General features: G+C 48.0%; 1 protein-coding gene across 1 annotated transcript in view; it reads right to left on the reverse strand.

Annotated features, from left to right (window-relative positions):
* The window catches only part of LOC135507232 (protein FAM184B-like), a 61,092-nt gene that overhangs the window by 30,891 nt on the left and 7,701 nt on the right, over window positions 1–22,500 (reverse strand). Inside the window, 5 exon segments of the mRNA XM_064926824.1 lie at window positions 7,969–8,568; window positions 9,077–9,219; window positions 9,675–9,810; window positions 20,790–21,401; window positions 21,491–21,661. Of these exon segments, the coding sequence (XP_064782896.1) occupies window positions 7,969–8,568; window positions 9,077–9,219; window positions 9,675–9,810; window positions 20,790–21,401; window positions 21,491–21,661 (1,662 nt within the window).

Raw genomic sequence — 22,500 nt, forward strand, 5'->3', positions numbered from 1 at the left:
ATGTCTGGTTCTGTCTGGACCCAGTCAGACTAGCTGTCTGTAATGTCTGGTTCTGTCTGGACCCAGTCAGACTAGCTGTCTGTAATGTCTGGTTCTGTCTGGACCCAGTCAGACTAGCTGTCTGTAATGTCTGGTTCTGTCTGGACCCAGTCAGACCAGCTGTCTGTAATGTCTGGTTCTGTCTGGACCCAGTCAGACCAGCTGTCTGTAATGTCTGGTTCTGTCTGGACCCAGTCAGACTAGCTGTCTGTAATGTCTGGTTCTGTCTGGACCCAGTCAGACCAGCTGTCTGTAATGTCTGGTTCTGTCTGGACCCAGACCAGCTGTCTGTAATGTCTGGTTCTGTCTGGACCCAGTCAGACCAGCTGTCTGTAATGTCTGGTTCTGTCTGGACCCAGACCAGCTGTCTGTAATGTCTGGTTCTGTCTGGACCCAGACCAGCTGTCTGTAATGTCTGGTTCTGTCTGGACCCAGACCAGCTGTCTGTAATGTCTGGTTCTGTCTGGACCCAGTCAGACTAGCTGTCTGTAATGTCTGGTTCTGTCTGGACACAGACCAGCTGTCTGTAACGTCTGGTTCTGTCTGGACCCAGTCAGACCAGCTGTCTGTAATGTCTGGTTCTGTCTGGACCCAGTCAGACCAGCTGTCTGTAATGTCTGGTTCTGTCTGGACCCAGTCAGACCAGCTGTCTGTAATGTCTGGTTCTGTCTGGACCCAGTCAGACCAGCTGTCTGTAATGTCTGGTTCTGTCTGGACCCAGTCAGACCAGCTGTCTGTAATGTCTGGTTCTGTCTGGACCCAGTCAGACCAGCTGTCTGTAATGTCTGGTTCTGTCTGGACCCAGTCAGACCAGCTGTCTGTAATGTCTGGTTCTGTCTGGACCCAGTCAGACCAGCTGTCTGTAATGTCTGGTTCTGTCTGGACCCAGTCAGACTAGCTGTCTGTAATGTCTGGTTCTGTCTGGACCCAGACCAGCTGTCTGTAATGTCTGGTTCTGTCTGGACCCAGTCAGACCAGCTGTCTGTAATGTCTGGTTCTGTCTGGACCCAGTCAGACCAGCTGTCTGTAATGTCTGGTTCTGTCTGGACCCAGACCAGCTGTCTGTAATGTCTGGTTCTGTCTGGACCCAGTCAGACTAGCTGTCTGTAATGTCTGGTTCTGTCTGGACCCAGTCAGACCAGCTGTCTGTAATGTCTGGTTCTGTCTGGACCCAGTCAGACCAGCTGTCTGTAATGTCTGGTTCTGTCTGGACCCAGTCAGACCAGCTGTCTGTAATGTCTGGTTCTGTCTGGACCCAGTCAGACTAGCTGTCTGTAATGTCTGGTTCTGTCTGGACCCAGTCAGACCAGCTGTCTGTAATGTCTGGTTCTGTCTGGACCCAGACCAGCTGTCTGTAATGTCTGGTTCTGTCTGGACCCAGTCAGACCAGCTGTCTGTAATGTCTGGTTCTGTCTGGACCCAGTCAGACTAGCTGTCTGTAATGTCTGGTTCTGTCTGGACCCAGTCAGACCAGCTGTCTGTAATGTCTGGTTCTGTCTGGACCCAGTCAGACTAGCTGTCTGTTATGTCTGGTTCTGTCTGGACCCAGTCAGACTAGCTGTCTGTTATGTCTGGTTCTGTCTGGACCCAGTCAGACCAGCTGTCTGTAATGTCTGGTTCTGTCTGGACCCAGTCAGACTAGCTGTCTGTAATGTCTGGTTCTGTCTGGACCCAGTCAGACCAGCTGTCTGTAATGTCTGGTTCTGTCTGGACCCAGTCAGACCAGCTGTCTGTAATGTCTGGTTCTGTCTGGACCCAGTCAGACCAGCTGTCTGTAATGTCTGGTTCTGTCTGGACCCAGTCAGACTAGCTGTCTGTAATGTCTGGTTCTGTCTGGACCCAGTCAGACCAGCTGTCTGTAATGTCTGGTTCTGTCTGGACCCAGACCAGCTGTCTGTAATGTCTGGTTCTGTCTGGACCCAGTCAGACCAGCTGTCTGTAATGTCTGGTTCTGTCTGGACCCAGTCAGACTAGCTGTCTGTAATGTCTGGTTCTGTCTGGACCCAGACCAGCTGTCTGTAATGTCTGGTTCTGTCTGGACCCAGTCAGACCAGCTGTCTGTAATGTCTGGTTCTGTCTGGACCCAGACCAGCTGTCTGTAATGTCTGGTTCTGTCTGGACCCAGACTAGCTGTCTGTAATGTCTGGTTCTGTCTGGACCCAGTCAGACTAGCTGTATGTTATGTCTGGTTCTGTCTGGACCCAGTCAGACCAGCTGTCTGTAATGTCTGGTTCTGTCTGGACCCAGACCAGCTGTCTGTAATGTCTGGTTCTGTCTGGACCCAGACCAGCTGTCTGTAATGTCTGGTTCTGTCTGGACCCAGTCAGACCAGCTGTCTGTAATGTCTGGTTCTGTCTGGACCCAGTCAGACTAGCTGTCTGTAATGTCTGGTTCTGTCTGGACCCAGTCAGACCAGCTGTCTGTAATGTCTGGTTCTGTCTGGACCCAGTCAGACCAGCTGTCTGTAATGTCTGGTTCTGTCTGGACCCAGTCAGACCAGCTGTCTGTAATGTCTGGTTCTGTCTGGACCCAGACCAGCTGTCTGTAATGTCTGGTTCTGTCTGGACCCAGTCAGACCAGCTGTCTGTAATGTCTGGTTCTGTCTGGACCCAGTCAGACCAGCTGTCTGTAATGTCTGGTTCTGTCTGGACCCAGTCAAACTAGCTGTCTGTAATGTCTGGTTCTGTCTGGACCCAGTCAGACTAGCTGTCTGTAATGTCTGGTTCTGTCTGGACCCAGTCAGACTAGCTGTCTGTAATGTCTGGTTCTGTCTGGACCCAGTCAGACTAGCTGTCTGTAATGTCTGGTTCTGTCTGGACCCAGTCAGACCAGCTGTCTGTAATGTCTGGTTCTGTCTGGACCCAGTCAGACCAGCTGTCTGTAATGTCTGGTTCTGTCTGGACCCAGTCAGACTAGCTGTCTGTAATGTCTGGTTCTGTCTGGACCCAGTCAGACCAGCTGTCTGTAATGTCTGGTTCTGTCTGGACCCAGACCAGCTGTCTGTAATGTCTGGTTCTGTCTGGACCCAGTCAGACCAGCTGTCTGTAATGTCTGGTTCTGTCTGGACCCAGACCAGCTGTCTGTAATGTCTGGTTCTGTCTGGACCCAGACCAGCTGTCTGTAATGTCTGGTTCTGTCTGGACCCAGACCAGCTGTCTGTAATGTCTGGTTCTGTCTGGACCCAGTCAGACTAGCTGTCTGTAATGTCTGGTTCTGTCTGGACACAGACCAGCTGTCTGTAATGTCTGGTTCTGTCTGGACCCAGTCAGACCAGCTGTCTGTAATGTCTGGTTCTGTCTGGACCCAGTCAGACCAGCTGTCTGTAATGTCTGGTTCTGTCTGGACCCAGTCAGACCAGCTGTCTGTAATGTCTGGTTCTGTCTGGACCCAGTCAGACCAGCTGTCTGTAATGTCTGGTTCTGTCTGGACCCAGTCAGACCAGCTGTCTGTAATGTCTGGTTCTGTCTGGACCCAGTCAGACCAGCTGTCTGTAATGTCTGGTTCTGTCTGGACCCAGTCAGACCAGCTGTCTGTAATGTCTGGTTCTGTCTGGACCCAGTCAGACCAGCTGTCTGTAATGTCTGGTTCTGTCTGGACCCAGTCAGACTAGCTGTCTGTAATGTCTGGTTCTGTCTGGACCCAGACCAGCTGTCTGTAATGTCTGGTTCTGTCTGGACCCAGTCAGACCAGCTGTCTGTAATGTCTGGTTCTGTCTGGTAATGTCTGGTTCTGTCTGGACCCAGTCAGACCAGCTGTCTGTAATGTCTGGTTCTGTCTGGACCCAGACCAGCTGTCTGTAATGTCTGGTTCTGTCTGGACCCAGTCAGACCAGCTGTCTGTAATGTCTGGTTCTGTCTGGACCCAGTCAGACCAGCTGTCTGTAATGTCTGGTTCTGTCTGGACCCAGACCAGCTGTCTGTAATGTCTGGTTCTGTCTGGACCCAGTCAGACCAGCTGTCTGTAATGTCTGGTTCTGTCTGGACCCAGTCAGACCAGCTGTCTGTAATGTCTGGTTCTGTCTGGACCCAGTCAGACCAGCTGTCTGTAATGTCTGGTTCTGTCTGGACCCAGACCAGCTGTCTGTAATGTCTGGTTCTGTCTGGACCCAGACCAGCTGTCTGTAATGTCTGGTTCTGTCTGGACCCAGTCAGACTAGCTGTCTGTAATGTCTGGTTCTGTCTGGACACAGACCAGCTGTCTGTAACGTCTGGTTCTGTCTGGACCCAGTCAGACCAGCTGTCTGTAATGTCTGGTTCTGTCTGGACCCAGTCAGACCAGCTGTCTGTAATGTCTGGTTCTGTCTGGACCCAGTCAGACCAGCTGTCTGTAATGTCTGGTTCTGTCTGGACCCAGTCAGACCAGCTGTCTGTAATGTCTGGTTCTGTCTGGACCCAGTCAGACCAGCTGTCTGTAATGTCTGGTTCTGTCTGGACCCAGTCAGACCAGCTGTCTGTAATGTCTGGTTCTGTCTGGACCCAGTCAGACCAGCTGTCTGTAATGTCTGGTTCTGTCTGGACCCAGTCAGACCAGCTGTCTGTAATGTCTGGTTCTGTCTGGACCCAGTCAGACTAGCTGTCTGTAATGTCTGGTTCTGTCTGGACCCAGACCAGCTGTCTGTAATGTCTGGTTCTGTCTGGACCCAGTCAGACCAGCTGTCTGTAATGTCTGGTTCTGTCTGGACCCAGTCAGACCAGCTGTCTGTAATGTCTGGTTCTGTCTGGACCCAGACCAGCTGTCTGTAATGTCTGGTTCTGTCTGGACCCAGTCAGACCAGCTGTCTGTAATGTCTGGTTCTGTCTGGACCCAGTCAGACCAGCTGTCTGTAATGTCTGGTTCTGTCTGGACCCAGACCAGCTGTCTGTAATGTCTGGTTCTGTCTGGACCCAGTCAGACCAGCTGTCTGTAATGTCTGGTTCTGTCTGGACCCAGTCAGACCAGCTGTCTGTAATGTCTGGTTCTGTCTGGACCCAGTCAGACCAGCTGTCTGTAATGTCTGGTTCTGTCTGGACCCAGTCAGACCAGCTGTCTGTAATGTCTGGTTCTGTCTGGACCCAGTCAGACTAGCTGTCTGTAATGTCTGGTTCTGTCTGGACCCAGACCAGCTGTCTGTAATGTCTGGTTCTGTCTGGACCCAGTCAGACCAGCTGTCTGTAATGTCTGGTTCTGTCTGGACCCAGTCAGACCAGCTGTCTGTAATGTCTGGTTCTGTCTGGACCCAGACCAGCTGTCTGTAATGTCTGGTTCTGTCTGGACCCAGTCAGACCAGCTGTCTGTAATGTCTGGTTCTGTCTGGACCCAGTCAGACCAGCTGTCTGTAATGTCTGGTTCTGTCTGGACCCAGACCAGCTGTCTGTAATGTCTGGTTCTGTCTGGACCCAGTCAGACTAGCTGTCTGTAATGTCTGGTTCTGTCTGGACCCAGTCAGACCAGCTGTCTGTAATGTCTGGTTCTGTCTGGACCCAGACCAGCTGTCTGTAATGTCTGGTTCTGTCTGGACCCAGTCAGACCAGCTGTCTGTAATGTCTGGTTCTGTCTGGACCCAGACCAGCTGTCTGTAATGTCTGGTTCTGTCTGGACCCAGTCAGACTAGCTGTCTGTAATGTCTGGTTCTGTCTGGACCCAGACCAGCTGTCTGTAATGTCTGGTTCTGTCTGGACACAGACCAGCTGTCTGTAATGTCTGGTTCTGTCTGGACACAGACCAGCTGTCTGTAACGTCTGGTTCTGTCTGGACCCAGTCAGACCAGCTGTCTGTAATGTCTGGTTCTGTCTGGACCCAGTCAGACCAGCTGTCTGTAATGTCTGGTTCTGTCTGGACCCAGTCAGACCAGCTGTCTGTAATGTCTGGTTCTGTCTGGACCCAGTCAGACCAGCTGTCTGTAATGTCTGGTTCTGTCTGGACCCAGTCAGACCAGCTGTCTGTAATGTCTGGTTCTGTCTGGACCCAGTCAGACTAGCTGTCTGTAATGTCTGGTTCTGTCTGGACCCAGTCAGACTAGCTGTCTGTAATGTCTGGTTCTGTCTGGACCCAGTCAGACCAGCTGTCTGTAATGTCTGGTTCTGTCTGGACCCAGTCAGACCAGCTGTCTGTAATGTCTGGTTCTGTCTGGACCCAGACCAGCTGTCTGTAATGTCTGGTTCTGTCTGGACCCAGACCAGCTGTCTGTAATGTCTGGTTCTGTCTGGACCCAGACCAGCTGTCTGTAATGTCTGGTTCTGTCTGGACCCAGACCAGCTGTCTGTAATGTCTGGTTCTGTCTGGACCCAGTCAGACTAGCTGTCTGTAATGTCTGGTTCTGTCTGGACCCAGTCAGACTAGCTGTCTGTAATGTCTGGTTCTGTCTGGACCCAGACTAGCTGTCTGTAATGTCTGGTTCTGTCTGGACCCAGACCAGCTGTCTGTAATGTCTGGTTCTGTCTGGACCCAGACCAGCTGTCTGTAATGTCTGGTTCTGTCTGGACCCAGTCAGACTAGCTGTCTGTAATGTCTGGTTCTGTCTGGACCCAGTCAGACCAGCTGTCTGTAATGTCTGGTTCTGTCTGGACCCAGTCAGACCAGCTGTCTGTAACGTCTGGTTCTGTCTGGACCCAGTCAGACCAGCTGTCTGTAATGTCTGGTTCTGTCTGGACCCAGACTAGCTGTCTGTAATGTCTGCTTCTGTCTGGACCCAGTCAGACCAGCTGTCTGTAATGTCTGGTTCTGTCTGGACCCAGTCAGTCTAGCTGTCTGTAATGTCTGGTTCTGTCTGGACCCAGTCAGACCAGCTGTCTGTAATGTCTGGTTCTGTCTGGACCCAGTCAGACTAGCTGTCTGTAATGTCTGGTTCTGTCTGGACCCAGTCAGACCAGCTGTCTGTAATGTCTGGTTCTGTCTGGACCCAGTCAGAATAGCTGTCTGTAATGTCTGGTTCTGTCTGGACCCAGTAAGACCAGCTGTCTGTAATGTCTGGTTCTGTCTGGACCAAGTCAGACCAGCTGTCTGTAATGTCTGGTTCTGTCTGGACCCAGTCAGACCAGCTGTCTGTAATGTCTGGTTCTGTCTGGACCCAGTCAGACCAGCTGTCTGTAATGTCTGGTTCTGTCTGGACCCAGTCAGACCAGCTGTCTGTAATGTCTGGTTCTGTCTGGACCCAGACCAGCTGTCTGTAATGTCTGGTTCTGTCTGGACCCAGTCAGACCAGCTGTCTGTAATGTCTGGTTCTGTCTGGACCCAGTCAGACTAGCTGTCTGTAATGTCTGGTTCTGTCTGGACCCAGTCAGACCAGCTGTCTGTAATGTCTGGTTCTGTCTGGACCCAGTCAGACCAGCTGTCTGTAATGTCTGGTTCTGTCTGGACCCAGTCAGACCAGCTGTCTGTAATGTCTGGTTCTGTCTGGACCCAGTCAGACCAGCTGTCTGTAATGTCTGGTTCTGTCTGGACCCAATCAGACCAGCTGTCTGTAATGTCTGGTTCTGTCTGGACCCAGTCAGACCAGCTGTCTGTAATGTCTGGTTCTGTCTGGACCCAGTCAGACCAGCTGTCTGTAATGTCTGGTTCTGTCTGGACCCAGTCAGACTAGCTGTCTGTAATGTCTGGTTCTGTCTGGACCCAGTCAGACCAGCTGTCTGTAATGTCTGGTTCTGTCTGAACCCAGTCAGACCAGCTGTCTGTAATGTCTGGTTCTGTCTGGACCCAGTCAGACTAGCTGTCTGTAATGTCTGGTTCTGTCTGGACCCAGTCAGACCAGCTGTCTGTAATGTCTGGTTCTGTCTGGACCCAGTCAGACCAGCTGTCTGTAATGTCTGGTTCTGTCTGGACCCAGTCAGACCAGCTGTCCGGTTCTGTCTGGACCCAGTCAGACCAGCTGTCTGGTTCTGTCTGGACCCAGTCAGACTAGCTGTCTGGTTCTGTCTGGACCCAGTTAGACCAGCTGTCTCCAGTGTGTGATACCTCTTGGTTTTTCCTCAGTGCTTCCTGGGCGTTGTGGAGCTCAGCTGCATGTTTCCTCATCACCTCTTCTATCGCCTTCTTCACCTGCTCCTTCAATCTCTTCCTTTCCTCGTCCGCCTGCTCCTTCAATCTCTTCCTTTCCTTGTTCGCCTGCTCTGCCAATCTCTTCTTCTCCTGGTTCAGACTCTCTCTCTGCTCCTCCACTCGCTCCGTGTTTCCTTCCATCTGTGTTGTCACTCTTCCTTTCACCTCTTCTATCTCTTTCTGCAGGTGTTCTCTCTCTTCTTCTCTCTCTTTCTGCAGGTGTTCTCTCTCTTCTTCTATCTCTTTCTGCAGGCGTGCTCTCTCTTCTTCTATCTCTTTCTGCAGTCTGTCTTTCTCTTCTTCTCTCTCTTTCTGCAGTCTGTCTCTCTCTTCTTCTCTCTCTTTCTGCAGTCTGTCTCTCTCTTCTTCTCTCTCTTTCTGCAGGTGTTCTCTCTCTTCTTCTCTCTCTTTCTGCATTTGTTCCTTGTCCACCTCCGCGTGTTTCCGTTCTCTCCGGAGCTCCTCTGACTGAGCCCTCACCATCTCAGAACGCAGACTAGCCAGGGCCTCCGCATGCTGGACACACACACACACACACACACACACACACACACACACACACACACACACACACACACACACACACACACACACACACACACACACACACACACACACACACACACACACACACACACACACACACACACACACACACACACACTCACACGCACACACACACACACACACACACACTCACACACACACACACACACACACACACACACACACACACACACACACACACACACACACACACACACACACACACACACACACACACACACACACACTCACACGCACGCACATACACACGAGCACACGGTCAGAATGTTGTCACATTACTGGAATTCATTCAAAGTTCAAAGTTGGTGTGTGTGTGTGTGTGTGTGTGTGTGTGTGTGTGTGTGTGTGTGTGTGTGTGTGTGTGTGTGTGTGTGTGTGTGTGTGTGTGTGTGTGTGTGTGTGTGTGTGTGTGTGTGTGTGTGCGTGTGAGTGTGTGTGTGTCTGTGTGTGTGTCTACCTGTCTGGCGTAGTCGTTGTTTCTCCCGCTGCTCTGCAACTCCAGCTCTCTGTTCCTGCTCTGCAGTTTGTTCACCTGACCTTTCAACTCCTCCACGTTCACACACACACACCCCTCACACACACCACGACTCAGCAGCTCCTCTGACACACACACACACACACACGGAATGCACAAATACGTTCACAGAAGGACATACACGTTACATTACATTTTAAACTCCTTTATTGAATGATTGATACAATTATTGGATGGTTGATTGATTTATCGATTAATGGATTGAGTGATTGGTTGATTGATTGGTGTATTAATTGTTTGATTGAATAATTGATTAATTGGTTGATTGATTCATAGGTTGCTTTATGAATGTATTTATGTAATCATTGATTAATTATTTGAATAATTGATTAATTGATTGATTAATTCATAGATTGTTTTATTAATGTATTGATGGATTAATTGATTAATTGATTGATTCATAGATTGTTTTATAATGTATTTACGTGTTAATTGATTGATTGATGCTTAGATAGTTTTATTAATGTATTTTTGCATTAATGTATTAATGTATTAATTGCTTGATTAGTTGATTGATTACCTGATTTGCTCTGCAGCTCCTCCTCCTGCAGCAGTAGTCTCTCTTTGGCCACGACTAACTCCTCCCATGCCCTCTTAGCCCCACCCTCTGCCCCCGAGACACGCCTCCTCCCCGACTCCAACTCCTCCTCCAGGTCCTAGAGAGAGAGAGAGATTGTAGGAAGTAGAGGGTGAGATTTACACAGGGAAACAGGAAGTAGAGGGTGAGGTTCACACAGGGAAACAGGAAGTAGAGGGTGAGGTTAACACAGGGAAACAGGAAGTAGAGTGTGAGGTTCACACAGGGAAACAGGAAGTAGAGGGTGAGGTTAACACAGGGAAACAGGAAGTAGAGGGTGAGCTTCACACAGGGAAACAGGAAGTAGAGGGTGAGCTTCACACAGGGAAACAGGAAGTAGAGGGTGAGGTTCACACAGGGAAACAGGAAGTAGAGGGTGAGGTTAACACAGGGAAACAGGAAGTAGAGGATGAGGTTCACACAGGGAAACAGGAAGTAGAGGGTGAGGTTCACACAGGGAAACAGGAAGTAGAGGGTGAGGTTAACACAGAAACAGGGTGAGTTTCACACAGGGAAACAGGAAGTAGAGGGTGAGGTTCACACAGGGAAACAGGAAGTAGAGGGTGAGCTTCACACAGGGAAACAGGAAGTAGTAGGTGAGCTTCACACAGGGAAACAGGAAGTAGAGGGTGAGGTTCACACAGGGAAACAGGAAGTAGAGGGTGAGGTTAACACAGGGAAACAGGAAGTAGAGGATGAGGTTCACACAGGGAAACAGGAAGTAGAGGGTGAGGTTGTTGGGGAATAATCAGAATTAGTTGGTAACATCGGTAAGATGTTTTATATTCATCATATGTTTGTAAGTTACTTCTCATCAGAATGTCTATTTTTGTATAATACTGTGGCAGGGTTGCAGTATCTGTTCTCTGTCAGGACTAAGTTGCTTGGGCCGCAGAGAGGGGAGAGGTCAAGCGTGTATCTCTTGGCTCCACGATGTCTGTGTGCCAGTCAGTGTGTCTCTGTGATCTTGTCAAGATGGATTTGATATATGCCTGTTGATATGGAGGATTGGTTTATGGTTCTGAGTTTGAGAAAAGAACATAGTTTAGGAGACAAAGCTGAACGATAAATTATGGCCAATGCTGTCTGGCTATTATGTGTGTCTTTGCTATAAAGGATCTCAGTTGCAATGTGTAAGGGACTCTCAGAGAATTCATTGATAGATACTGAATTGATCTGAGAGTCACAGGGTTGTGATGGAGCTCATATAATTAAAGATGGGACTTTGTGATAACTCTGACTTGTGTGTAGTTTGCTCTCGTGATTTGGTAAATAGAGGAAATTTGCACGATAAGGTTCACACAGGGAAACAGGAAGTAGCAGGGTGAGGTTCACACAGTTAGGGGTTTGGTTTGTGTTTCGTTTTAGGGTTTGGGGTTCGGGTTAGGATTACGGGTCAGGGGAAAAATGATTTTGAATGGGAATAAATGTTTTTGTTCCCCAAAATGATAGTAAAACCACAGTGTGAGTACCTTGTATTCTGTCCTGTTCGGGTGAGTACCTGTATTCTGTTAGGGTGAGTACCTGTATTCTGTTTGGGTGAGTACCTGTATTCTGATAGGGTGAGTACCTGTATTCTGTTTGGGTGAGTACCTGTATTCTGTTAGGGTGAGTACCTGTATTCTGTCCTGTTCGGGTGAGTACCTGTATTCTGTTAGGGTGAGTACCTGTATTCTGTTAGGGTGAGTACCTGTATTCTGTTAGGCTGAGTACCTGTATTCTGTCCTGTTAGGGTGAGTACCTGTATTCTGTTAGACTGAGTACCTGTATTCTGTTAGGGTGAGTACCTGTATTCTGTTAGGGTGAGTACCTGTATTCTGTTAGGGTGAGTACCTGTATTCTGTTATGGTGAGTACCTGTATTCTGTTAGGGTGAGTACCTGTATTCTGTCCTGTTAGGGTGAGTACCTGTATTCTGTCCTGTTAGGGTGAGTACCTGTATTCTGTCCTGATAGGGTGAGTACCTGTATTCCATCCTGTTAGGGTGAGTACCTGTATTCCATCCTGTTAGGGTGAGTACCTGTATTCTGTCCTGTTAGGGTGAGTACCTGTAGTCTGTCCTGATAGGGTGAGTACCTGTATTCTGTCCTGATAGGGTGAGTACCTGTAGTCTGTTAGGGTGAGTACCTGTATTCTGTCCTGATAGGGTGAGTACCTGTAGTCTGTTAGGGTGAGTACCTGTATTCTGTCCTGTTAGGGTGAGTACCTGTAGTCTGTTAGGGTGAGTACCTGTATTCTGTCCTGTTAGGGTGAGTACCTGTATTCTGTCCTGATAGGGTGAGTACCTGTAGTCTGTTAGGGTGAGTACCTGTATTCTGTCCTGTTAGGGTGAGTACCTGTATTCCATCCTGTTAGGGTGAGTACCTGTATTCTGTCCTGTTAGGGTGAGTACCTGTATTCTGTCCTGTTAGGGTGAGTACCTGTATTCTGTCCTGTTAGGGTGAGTACCTGTATTCTGTCCTGTTAGGGTGAGTACCTGTATTCTGTCCTGTTAGGGTGAGTACCTGTATTCCGTCCTGTTAGGGTGAGTACCTGTATTCCGTCCTGTTAGGGTGAGTACCTGTATTCTGTCCTGTTAGGGTGAGTACCTGTATTCTGTCCTGTTAGGGTGAGTACCTGTATTCTGTTAGGGTGAGTACCTGTATTCTGTCCTGTTAGGGTGAGTACCTGTATTCTGTTAGGGTGAGTACCTGTATTCTGTCCTGTTAGGGTGAGTACCTGTAGTCTGTCCTGATAGGGTGAGTACCTGTATTCTGTCCTGTTAGGGTGAGTACCTGTATTCTGTCCTGTTAGGGTGAGTACCTGTATTCTGTCCTGTTAGGGTGAGTACTTGTAGTCTGTTAGGGTGAGTACCTGTAGTCTGTTAGGGTGAGTACCTGTATTCTGTCCTGATAGGGTGAGTACCTGTATTCTGTTAGGGTGAGTACCTGTATTCTGTTAGGGTGAGTACCTGTAGTCTGTCCTGATAGGGTGAGTACCTGTATTCTGTCCTGTTAGGGTGAGTACCTGTAGTCTGTCCTGTTAGGGTGAGTACCTGTATTCTGTCCTGTTAGGGTGAGTACCTGTATTCTGTCCTGTTAGGGTGAGTACCTGTATTCTGTTAGGGTGAGTACCTGTATTCTGTTAGGCTGAGTACCTGTATTCTGTTCGGGTGAGTACCTGTATTCTGTTAGGGTGAGTACCTGTATTCTGTTAGGGTGAGTACCTGTATTCTGTTAGGGTGAGTACCTGTATTCTGTTAGGGTGAGTACCTGTATTCTGTTAGGCTGAGTACCTGTATTCTGTCCTGTTATGGTGAGTACCTGTATTCTGTTAGGGTGAGTACCTGTATTCTGTCCTGTTAGGGTGAGTACCTGTATTCTGTTAGGGTGAGTACCTGTATTCTGTTAGGGTGAGTACCTGTATTCTGTTAGGGTGAGTACCTGTATTCTGTTAGGGTGAGTACCTGTATTCTGTCCTGTTATGGTGAGTACCTGTATTCTGTCCTGTTATGGTTAGTACTTCCGGCGCCGACAGAGATGGCCGCCTCGCTTCGCGTTCCTAGGAAACTATGCAGTTTTTTGTTTTTTTACGTGTTATTTCTTACATTAGTACCCCAGGTCATCTTAAGCTTCATTACATACAGTCAAGAAGAACTACTGTATATAAGATCAGCGTCAACTCACCATCAGTACAACCAAGAATATGTTTTTCGCGACGCGGATCCTGTGTTCTGCCTTACAAACAGGACAACGGAATGGATCGCATGCAGCGACCCAAAAACACGACTCCGAAAAAGAGGGAAACGTGGCGGTATTCTGGTCAGACTACGGAGACGGGCACATCGTGCCCCACTTCCTAGCATTCTTCTTGCCAATGTCCAGTCTCTTGACAACAAGGTTGATGAAATCCGAGCAAGGGTAGCATTCCAGAGGGACATCAGAGACTGTAACGTTCTGTGCTTCACGGAAACATGGCTCACTGGAGAGACGCTATCCGAAGCGGTGCAGCCAACGGGTTTCTCCACGCATCGCGCCGACAGAAACAAACACCTTTCTGGTAAGAAGAGGGGTGGGGGTGTATGCCTTATGGCTAACGAGGCATGGTGCGATGAAAGAAACATACAGGAACTCAAATCCTTCTGTTCACCTGATTTAGAATTGCTCACAATCAAATGTAGACCGCATTATCTACCAAGAGAATTCTCTTCGATTATAATCACAGCCGTATATATCCCCCCCAAGCAGACACATCGATGGCTCTGAACGAACTTTATTTAACTCTTTGCAAACTGGAGACCATTTATCCGGAGGCTGCACTCATTGTTGTTGGGTATTTTAACAAGGCTAATCTGAAAACAAGACTCCCTAAATTTTATCAGCATATCGATTGCGCAACCAGGGGCGGAAAAACCTTGGATCACTGTTACTCTAACTTCCGTGACGCATATAAGGCCCTGCCCCGCCCCCCTTTCGGAAAAGCTGACCACGACTCCATTTTGCTGATACCTGCCTACAGACAAAAGCTAAAAAAAGAAGCTCCCACGCTGAGGTCTGTCCAACGCTGGTCCGACCAAGCTGACTCCACACTCCAAGACTGCTTCCATCACGTGGACTGGGACATGTTTCGTATTGCGTCAAATAACAACATTGACGAATACGCTGATTCGGTGTGCGAGTTCATTAGAACGTGCGTTGAAGATGTCGTTCCCATAGCAACGATTAAAACATTCCCTAACCAGAAACCTTGGAATGATGGCAGCATTCGCGTGAAACTGAAAGCGCGAACCACTGCTTTCAATCAGGGCAAGGTGTCTGGTAACATGACTGAATACAAACAATGCAGCTATTCCCTCCGTAAGGCTATCAAACAAGCTAAGCGTCAGTACAGAGACAAAGTAGAATCCCAATTCAACGGCTCAGACACAAGAGGCATGTGGCAGGGTCTACAGTCAATCACGGACTACAGGAAGAAATCCAGCCCAGTCACGGACCAGGATGTCTTGCTCCCAGGCAGACTAAATAACTTTTTTGCCCGCTTTGAGGACAATACAGTGCCACTGACACTGCCTGCAACGGAAAAATGCGGTCTCTCCTTCACTGCAGCCGAGGTGAGTAAAACATTTAAACGTGTTAACCCTCGCAAGGCTGCAGGCCCAGACGGCATCCCCAGCCGCGCCCTCAGAGCATGCGCAGACCAGCTGGCTGGTGTGTTTACGGACATATTCAATCAATCCCTATACCAGAGCCCTCTCCTGTACTCCCTGTTCACCCACGACTGCGTGGCTACGCACGCCTCCAACTCAATCATCAAGTTTGCGGACGACACAACAGTGGTAGGCTTGATTACCAACAACGACGAGACGGCCTACAGGGAGGAGGTGAGGGCCCTCGGAGTGTGTTGTCAGGAAAATAACCTCACACTCAACGTCAACAAAACTAAGGAGATGATTGTGGACTTCAGTAAACAGCAGAGGGAACACCCCCCTATCCACATCGATGGAACAGTAGTGGAGAGAGTAGCAAGTTTTAAGTTCCTCGGCATACACATCACAGACAAACTGAATTGGTCCACTCACACAGACAGCATCGTGAAGAAGGCGCAGCAGCGCCTCTTCAACCTCAGGAGGCTGAAGAAATTCGGCTTGTCACCAAAAGCACTCACAAACTTCTACAGATGCACAATCGAGAGCATCCTGGCGGGCTGTATTACCGCCTGGTACGGCAACTGCTCCGCCCTCAACCGTAAGGCTCTCCAGAGGGTAGTGAGGTCTGCACAACGCATCACCGGGGCAAACTACCTGCCCTCCAGGACACCTACACCACCCGATGTTACAGGAAGGCCATAAAGATCATCAAGGACATCAACCACCCGAGCCACTGCCTGTTCACCCCGCTATCATCCAGAAGGCGAGGTCAGTACAGGTGCATCAAAGCTGGGACCGAGAGACTGAAAAACAGCTTCTATCTCAAGGCCATCAGACTGTTAAACAGCCACCACTAACATTGAGTGGCTGCTGCCAACACACTGACACTGACTCAACTCCAGCCACTTTAATAATGGGAATTGATGGGAAATGATGTAAATATATCACTAGCCACTTTAAACAATGCTACCTTATATAATGTTACTTACCCTACATTATTCATCTCATATGCATACGTATATACTGTACTCTATATCATCGACTGCATCCTTATGTAATACATGTATCACTAGCCACTTTAACTATGCCACTTTGTTTACATACTCATCTCATATGTATATACTGTACTCGATACCATCTACTGTATCTTGCCTATGCTGCTCTGTACCATCAATCATTCATATATCCTTATGTACATATTCTTTATCCCCTTACACTGTGTATAAGACAGTAGTTTAGGAATTGTTAGTTAGATTACTTGTTGGTTATTACTGCATTGTCGGAACTAGAAGCACAAGCATTTCGCTACACTCGCATTAACATCTGCTAACCATGTGTATGTGACAAATAAAATTTGATTTGATTTGATTTACCTGTATTCTGTCCTGTTAGGGTGAGTACCTGTATTCTGTTAGGGTGAGTACCTGTATTCTGTTAGGGTGAGTACCTGTATTCTGTCCTGTTAGGGTGAGTACCTGTATTCTGTCCTGTTAGGGTGAGTACCTGTATTCTGTCCTGTTAGGGTGAGTACCTGTATTCTGTCCTGTTAGGCTGAGTACCTGTATTCTGTCCTGATAGGGTGAGTACCTGTATTCTGTTAGGGTGAGTACCTGTATTCAGTTAGGGTGAGTACCTGTATTCTGTCCTGTTAGGGTGAGTACCTGTATTCTGTCCTGTTAGGGTGAGTACCTGTATTCTGTCCTGTTAGGGTGAGTATCTGTATTCTGTCCTGATAGGGTGAGTACCTGTATTCTGTTAGGGTGAGTACCTGTATTCTGTCCTGTTAGGGTGAGTACCTGTATTCTGTCCTGTTAGGGTGAGTACCTGTATGAGTACCTGTATTCCGTCCTGTTAGGGTGAGTACCTGTATTCAGTTAGGGTGAGTACCTGTATTCTGTCCTGTTAGGGTGAGTACCTGTTTTCTGTCCTGTTAGGGTGAGTACCTGTATTCTGTCCTGTTAGGGTGAGTACCTGTATTCTGTCCTGTTAGGGTGAGTACCTGTATGAGTACCTGTATTCCGTCCTGTTAGGGTGAGTACCTGTATTCAGTTAGGGTGAGTACCTGTATTCTGTCCTGTTAGGGTGAGTACCTGTATTCTGTCCTGTTAGGGTGAGTACCTGTATTCTGTCCTGTTAGGGTGAGTACCTGTATTCCGTCCTGTTAGGGTGAGTACCTGTATTCAGTTAGGGTGAGTACCTGTATTCTGTCCTGTTAGGGTGAGTACCTGTATTCCGTCCTGTTAGGGTGAGTACCTGTATTCAGTTAGGGTGAGTACCTGTATTCCGTCCTGTTAGGGTGAGTACCTGTAGTCTGTTAGGGTGAGTACCTGTATTCTGTCCTGTTAGGGTGAGTACCTGTTTTCTGTCCTGTTAGGGTGAGTACCTGTATTCTGTCCTGTTAGGGTGAGTACCTGTATTCTGTCCTGTTAGGGTGAGTACCTGTATTCTGTCCTGTTAGGGTGAGTACCTGTATTGTGTCCTGTTAGGGTGAGTACCTGTATTCTGTCCTGTTAGGGTGAGTACCTGTATGAGTACCTGTATTCCGTCCTGTTAGGGTGAGTACCTGTATTCAGTTAGGGTGAGTACCTGTATTCTGTCCTGTTAGGGTGAGTACCTGTACTCTGTTAGGGTGAGTACCTGTATTCTGTCCTGTTAGGGTGAGTACCTGTATTCTGTCCTGTTAGGGTGAGTACCTGTACTCTGTTAGGGTGAGTACCTGTATTCTGTCCTGTTAGGGTGAGTACCTGTATTCTGTCCTGTTAGGGTGAGTACCTGTATTCTGTTAGGGTGAGTACCTGTATTCTGTTTGGGTGAGTACCTGTATTCTGTTAGGGTGAGTACCTGTATTCTGTTAGGGTGAGTACCTGTATTCTGTTAGGGTGAGTACCTGTATTCTGTTAGGGTGAGTACCTGTATTCTGTTAGGGTGAGTACCTGTATTCTGTTAGGGTGAGTACCTGTATTCTGTTAGGGTGAGTACCTGTATTCTGCCCTGTTAGGGTGAGTACCTGTATTCTGTTAGGGTGAGTACCTGTATTCTGTTAGGGTGAGTCCCCTTTTTCTGTTAGGGTGAGTACCTGTATTCTGTTAGGGTGAGTACCTGTATTCTGTTAGGGTGAGTACCTGTATTCTGTTAGGGTGAGTACCTGTATTCTGTTAGGGTGAGTATCTGTATCCTGTTAGGGTGAGTACCTGTATTCTGTCCTGTTAGGGTGAGTACCTGTATTCTGTACTGTTAGGGTGAGTACCTGTATTCTGTTAGGGTGAGTACCTGTATTCTGCCCTGTTAGGGTGAGTACCTGTATTCTGTTAGGGTGAGTACCTGTATTCTGCCCTGTTAGGGTGAGTACCTGTATTCTGTTAGGGTGAGTACCTGTATTCTGTTAGGCTGAGTACCTGTATTCTGTTAGGGTGAGTACCTGTATTCTGTTAGGGTGAGTACTTGTATTCTGTTTGGGTGAGTACCTGTATTCTGTTAGGGTGAGTACCTGTATTCTGTTTGGGTGAGTATCTGTATTCTGTTAGGGTGAGTACCTGTATTCTGTTAGGCTGAGTACCTGTATTCTGCCCTGTTAGGCTGAGTTCCTGTATTCTGTTAGGGTGAGTACCTGTATTCTGTTAGGGTGAGTACCTGTATTCTGTTAGGGTGAGTACCTGTATTCTGTTAGGGTGAGTACCTGTATTCTGTTAGGCTGAGTACCTGTATTCTGCCCTGTTAGGCTGAGTTCCTGTATTCTGTTAGGGTGAGTACCTGTATTCTGTTAGGGTGAGTACCTGTATTCTGTTAGGCTGAGTACCTGTATTCTGCCCTGTTAGGCTGAGTTCCTGTATTCTGTTAGGGTGAGTACCTGTATTCTGTTAGGGTGAGTACCTGTATTCTGTTAGGGTGAGTACCTGTATTCTGTTAGTGTGAGTACCTGTATTCTGTTAGGGTGAGTACCTGTATTCTGTTAGGGTGAGTACCTGTATTCTGTTAGTGTGAGTACCTGTATTCTGTTAGGGTGAGTACCTGTATTCTGTTAGGGTGAGTACCTGTATTCTGTTAGTGTGAGTACCTGTATTCTGTTAGTGTGAGTACCTGTATTCTGTTAGGGTGAGTACCTGTATTCTGTTAGTGTGAGTACCTGTATTCTGTTAGGGTGAGTACCTGTATTCTGTTAGTGTGAGTACCTGTATTCTGTTAGGCTGAGTACCTGTATTCTGTTACGGTGAGTACCTGTATTCTGTTAGGGTGAGTACCTGTATTCTGTTAGGGTGAGTACCTGTATTCTGTTAGGGTGAGTACCTGTATTCTGTTAGGGTGAGTACCTGTATTCTGTTAGGGTGAGTACCTGTATTCTGTTAGGGTGAGTACCTGTATTCTGTTAGGGTGAGTACCTGTATTCTGTTAGGGTGAGTACCTGTATTCTGTTAGGGTGAGTACCTGTATTCTGTTAGGGTGAGTACCTGTATTCTGTTAGGGTGAGTACCTGTATTCTGTTAGGGTGAGTACCTGTATTCTGTACTGTTAGGGTGAGTACCTGTATTCTGTTAGGGTGAGTACCTGTATTCTGTTAGGGTGAGTACCTGTATTCTGTTAGGGTGAGTACCTGTATTCTGTCCTGTTAGGGTGAGTACCTGTATTCTGTTAGGGTGAGTACCTGTATTCTGTCCTGTTAGGGTGAGTACCTGTATTCTGTTAGGGTGAGTACCTGTATTCTGTTAGGGTGAGTACCTGTATTCTGTTAGGGTGAGTACCTGTATTCTGTTAGGGTGAGTACCTGTATTCTGTTAGGGTGAGTACCTGTATTCTGTTAGTGTGAGTACCTGTATTCTGTTAGTGTGAGTACCTGTATTCTGTTAGGGTGAGTACCTGTATTCTGTTAGTGTGAGTACCTGTATTCTGTTAGGGTGAGTACCTGTATTCTGTTAGTGTGAGTACCTGTATTCTGTTAGGCTGAGTACCTGTATTCTGTTATGGTGAGTACCTGTATTCTGTTAGGGTGAGTACCTGTATTCTGTTAGGGTGAGTACCTGTATTCTGTTAGGGTGAGTACCTGTATTCTGTTAGGGTGAGTACCTGTATTCTGTTAGGGTGAGTACCTGTATTCTGTTAGGGTGAGTACCTGTATTCTGTTAGGGTGAGTACCTGTATTCTGTTAGGGTGAGTACCTGTATTCTGTTAGGGTGAGTACCTGTATTCTGTTAGGGTGAGTACCTGTATTCTGTTAGGGTGAGTACCTGTATTCTGTTAGGGTGAGTACCTGTATTCTGTTAGGGTGAGTACCTGTATTCTGTACTGTTAGGGTGAGTACCTGTATTCTGTTAGGGTGAGTACCTGTATTCTGTTAGGGTGAGTACCTGTATTCTGTTAGGGTGAGTACCTGTATTCTGTCCTGTTAGGGTGAGTACCTGTATTCTGTTAGGGTGAGTACCTGTATTCTGTCCTGTTAGGGTGAGTACCTGTATTCTGTTAGGGTGAGTACCTGTATTCTGTTAGGGTGAGTACCTGTATTCTGTTAGGGTGAGTACCTGTATTCTGTTAGGGTGAGTACCTGTATTCTGTTAGGGTGAGTACCTGTATTCTGTCCTGATAGGGTGAGTACCTGTATTCTGTTAGGGTGAGTACCTGTATTCTGTTAGGGTGAGTACCTGTATTCTGTCCTGATAGGGTGAGTACCTGTATTCTGTTAGGGTGAGTACCTGTATTCTGTTAGTGTGAGTACCTGTATTCTGTTTGGGTGAGTACCTGTATTCTGTTAGGGTGAGTACCTGTATTCTGTTAGTGTGAGTACCTGTATTCTGTTAGTGTGAGTACCTGTATTCTGTTTGGGTGAGTACCTGTATTCTGTTAGGCTGAGTACCTGTATTCTGTTAGTGTGAGTACCTGTATTCTGATAGGGTGAGTACCTGTATTCTGTTTGGGTGAGTACCTGTATTCTGATAGGGTGAGTACCTGTATTCTGCCCTGTAGTTTGGCAGCGTGTCTCTTGCTCTCGTTGAGTCGCTGCAGACTGCCCTCCATCTCTCCCTCCGCCTTCCTCACTCTCTCTCTCAGTACTGTACTCATCCCTCTCTTCTCCTCCTCCTCTCTCTCCTCCCACTGCCGTCTCTCCTCCCTGCGCGCCTCCTCCATGCTCCTCTTCAACTCCTCCTTCTCCTCTGTCACCTCCTTCATCCTCGTCTCCCACTTCTCCCTCTCCTCTCTCACTGCTCTCTCCCTCTCTTCCTCTGCTTGCTCCTTCCCTTTCCTCAGAGTCTTCACCTCCTCCGAGAGGAGTCGCATTCTCTCCGTCTCCTCCTCCTTCCCTTTCCCTCGCTCCTCTTCTCCTTTCCTCCGTAGTTCGTCACATTGAACCTCCAGGCACTGCACAGACTCCCCAGCCGTCTCCAGTTCTCTCCCCAGTCGTAGACTCTCGTCATGGGCCGTGTTGAGTTGGGCCTGGGTCTCCTGTCTCTCCAGCCCCAGAGCCTGGAGCTTTTCCTCATAGTCCCTCTTAAGCTCTGCCTCTACCCCACGATCCCTCTCCTCTGCCTGGACACGGTAGCTCTCAAAGTCTACCTGAACCTGGAGGTGTAGAGACACACAGAGTTAATTAACCTGTGGTGGAACAGACTGGGTAACAGATGGGCATGTTGGACGGACAGACGGGGTACCTGAGCTAGAGTTTCCTGCAGCTCTGAGAGGCGTGTCCTAAGCACTACCGACTCCTCCCCCTCGGTACACGTCCCCGTGGTAATCCGCCTCAGCTCTTCCTGGTGGGCGTGGCTGACGGCCTGAAGGGCCGCCTCCTGCTCTTCGTTCTTGGTGTTCAGAGAATAGATCACCTGACGTTTTGATTAAAAGAGGGGAGGACGGAGGTGAGACAACAGGAAAGAGATTCATATTCAGGTTGATATCTATCGATATGTATTGAGTTGATCAATCAGTAGCCATGTTTTAAATCACACGTTACTAGAAGTCATTCAAGATGTGTATAGTATATTTATTTAATATATATATTTTTTTACCTTTATTTCACTAGGCAAGTCAGTTAAGAACAAATTCTTATTTACAATGACGTCCTACCGGGGAAAAGTGGGTTAACTGGTCTAGGAACAGTGGGTTAACTGGTCTAGGAACAGTGGAACAGTGGGTTAACTGGTCTAGGAACAGTGGGTTAACTGGTCTAGGAACAGTGGAACAGTGGGTTAACTGGTCTAGGAACAGTGGGTTAACTGGTCTAGGAATAGTGGGTTAACTGGTCTAGGAACAGTGGGTTAACTGGTCTAGGAACAGGGGGTTAACTGGTCTAGGAACAGTGGGTTAACTGGTCTAGGAACAGGGGGTTAACTGGTCTAGGATAATATAAAATAAATAATAATAATAATATATCCCATTTAGCAGACGCTTTTGTCCAAAGCGACTTACAAGTCGGCTGGGGCCACTACTTTTACATATGGGTGGCCCCAGCGGGAATCGAACCCACGACGCTTGGCGTTGCAAGCGCCATGCTCTACCGACTGAGCCACACAGGACCCTAGGAACAGTGGAACAGTGGGTTAACTGGTCTAGGAACAGTGGGTTAACTGGTCTAGGAACAGTGGGTTAACTGGTAGGCTACCTGCCTCCTCTACACTCTAACCACTAGGCTACCTGCCTCCTCTACACTCTAACCACTAGGCTA

The sequence above is a fragment of the Oncorhynchus masou genome, chromosome 20 (genome assembly GCF_036934945.1).
Source record: "Oncorhynchus masou masou isolate Uvic2021 chromosome 20, UVic_Omas_1.1, whole genome shotgun sequence".
Taxonomy (NCBI): domain Eukaryota; kingdom Metazoa; phylum Chordata; class Actinopteri; order Salmoniformes; family Salmonidae; genus Oncorhynchus; species Oncorhynchus masou.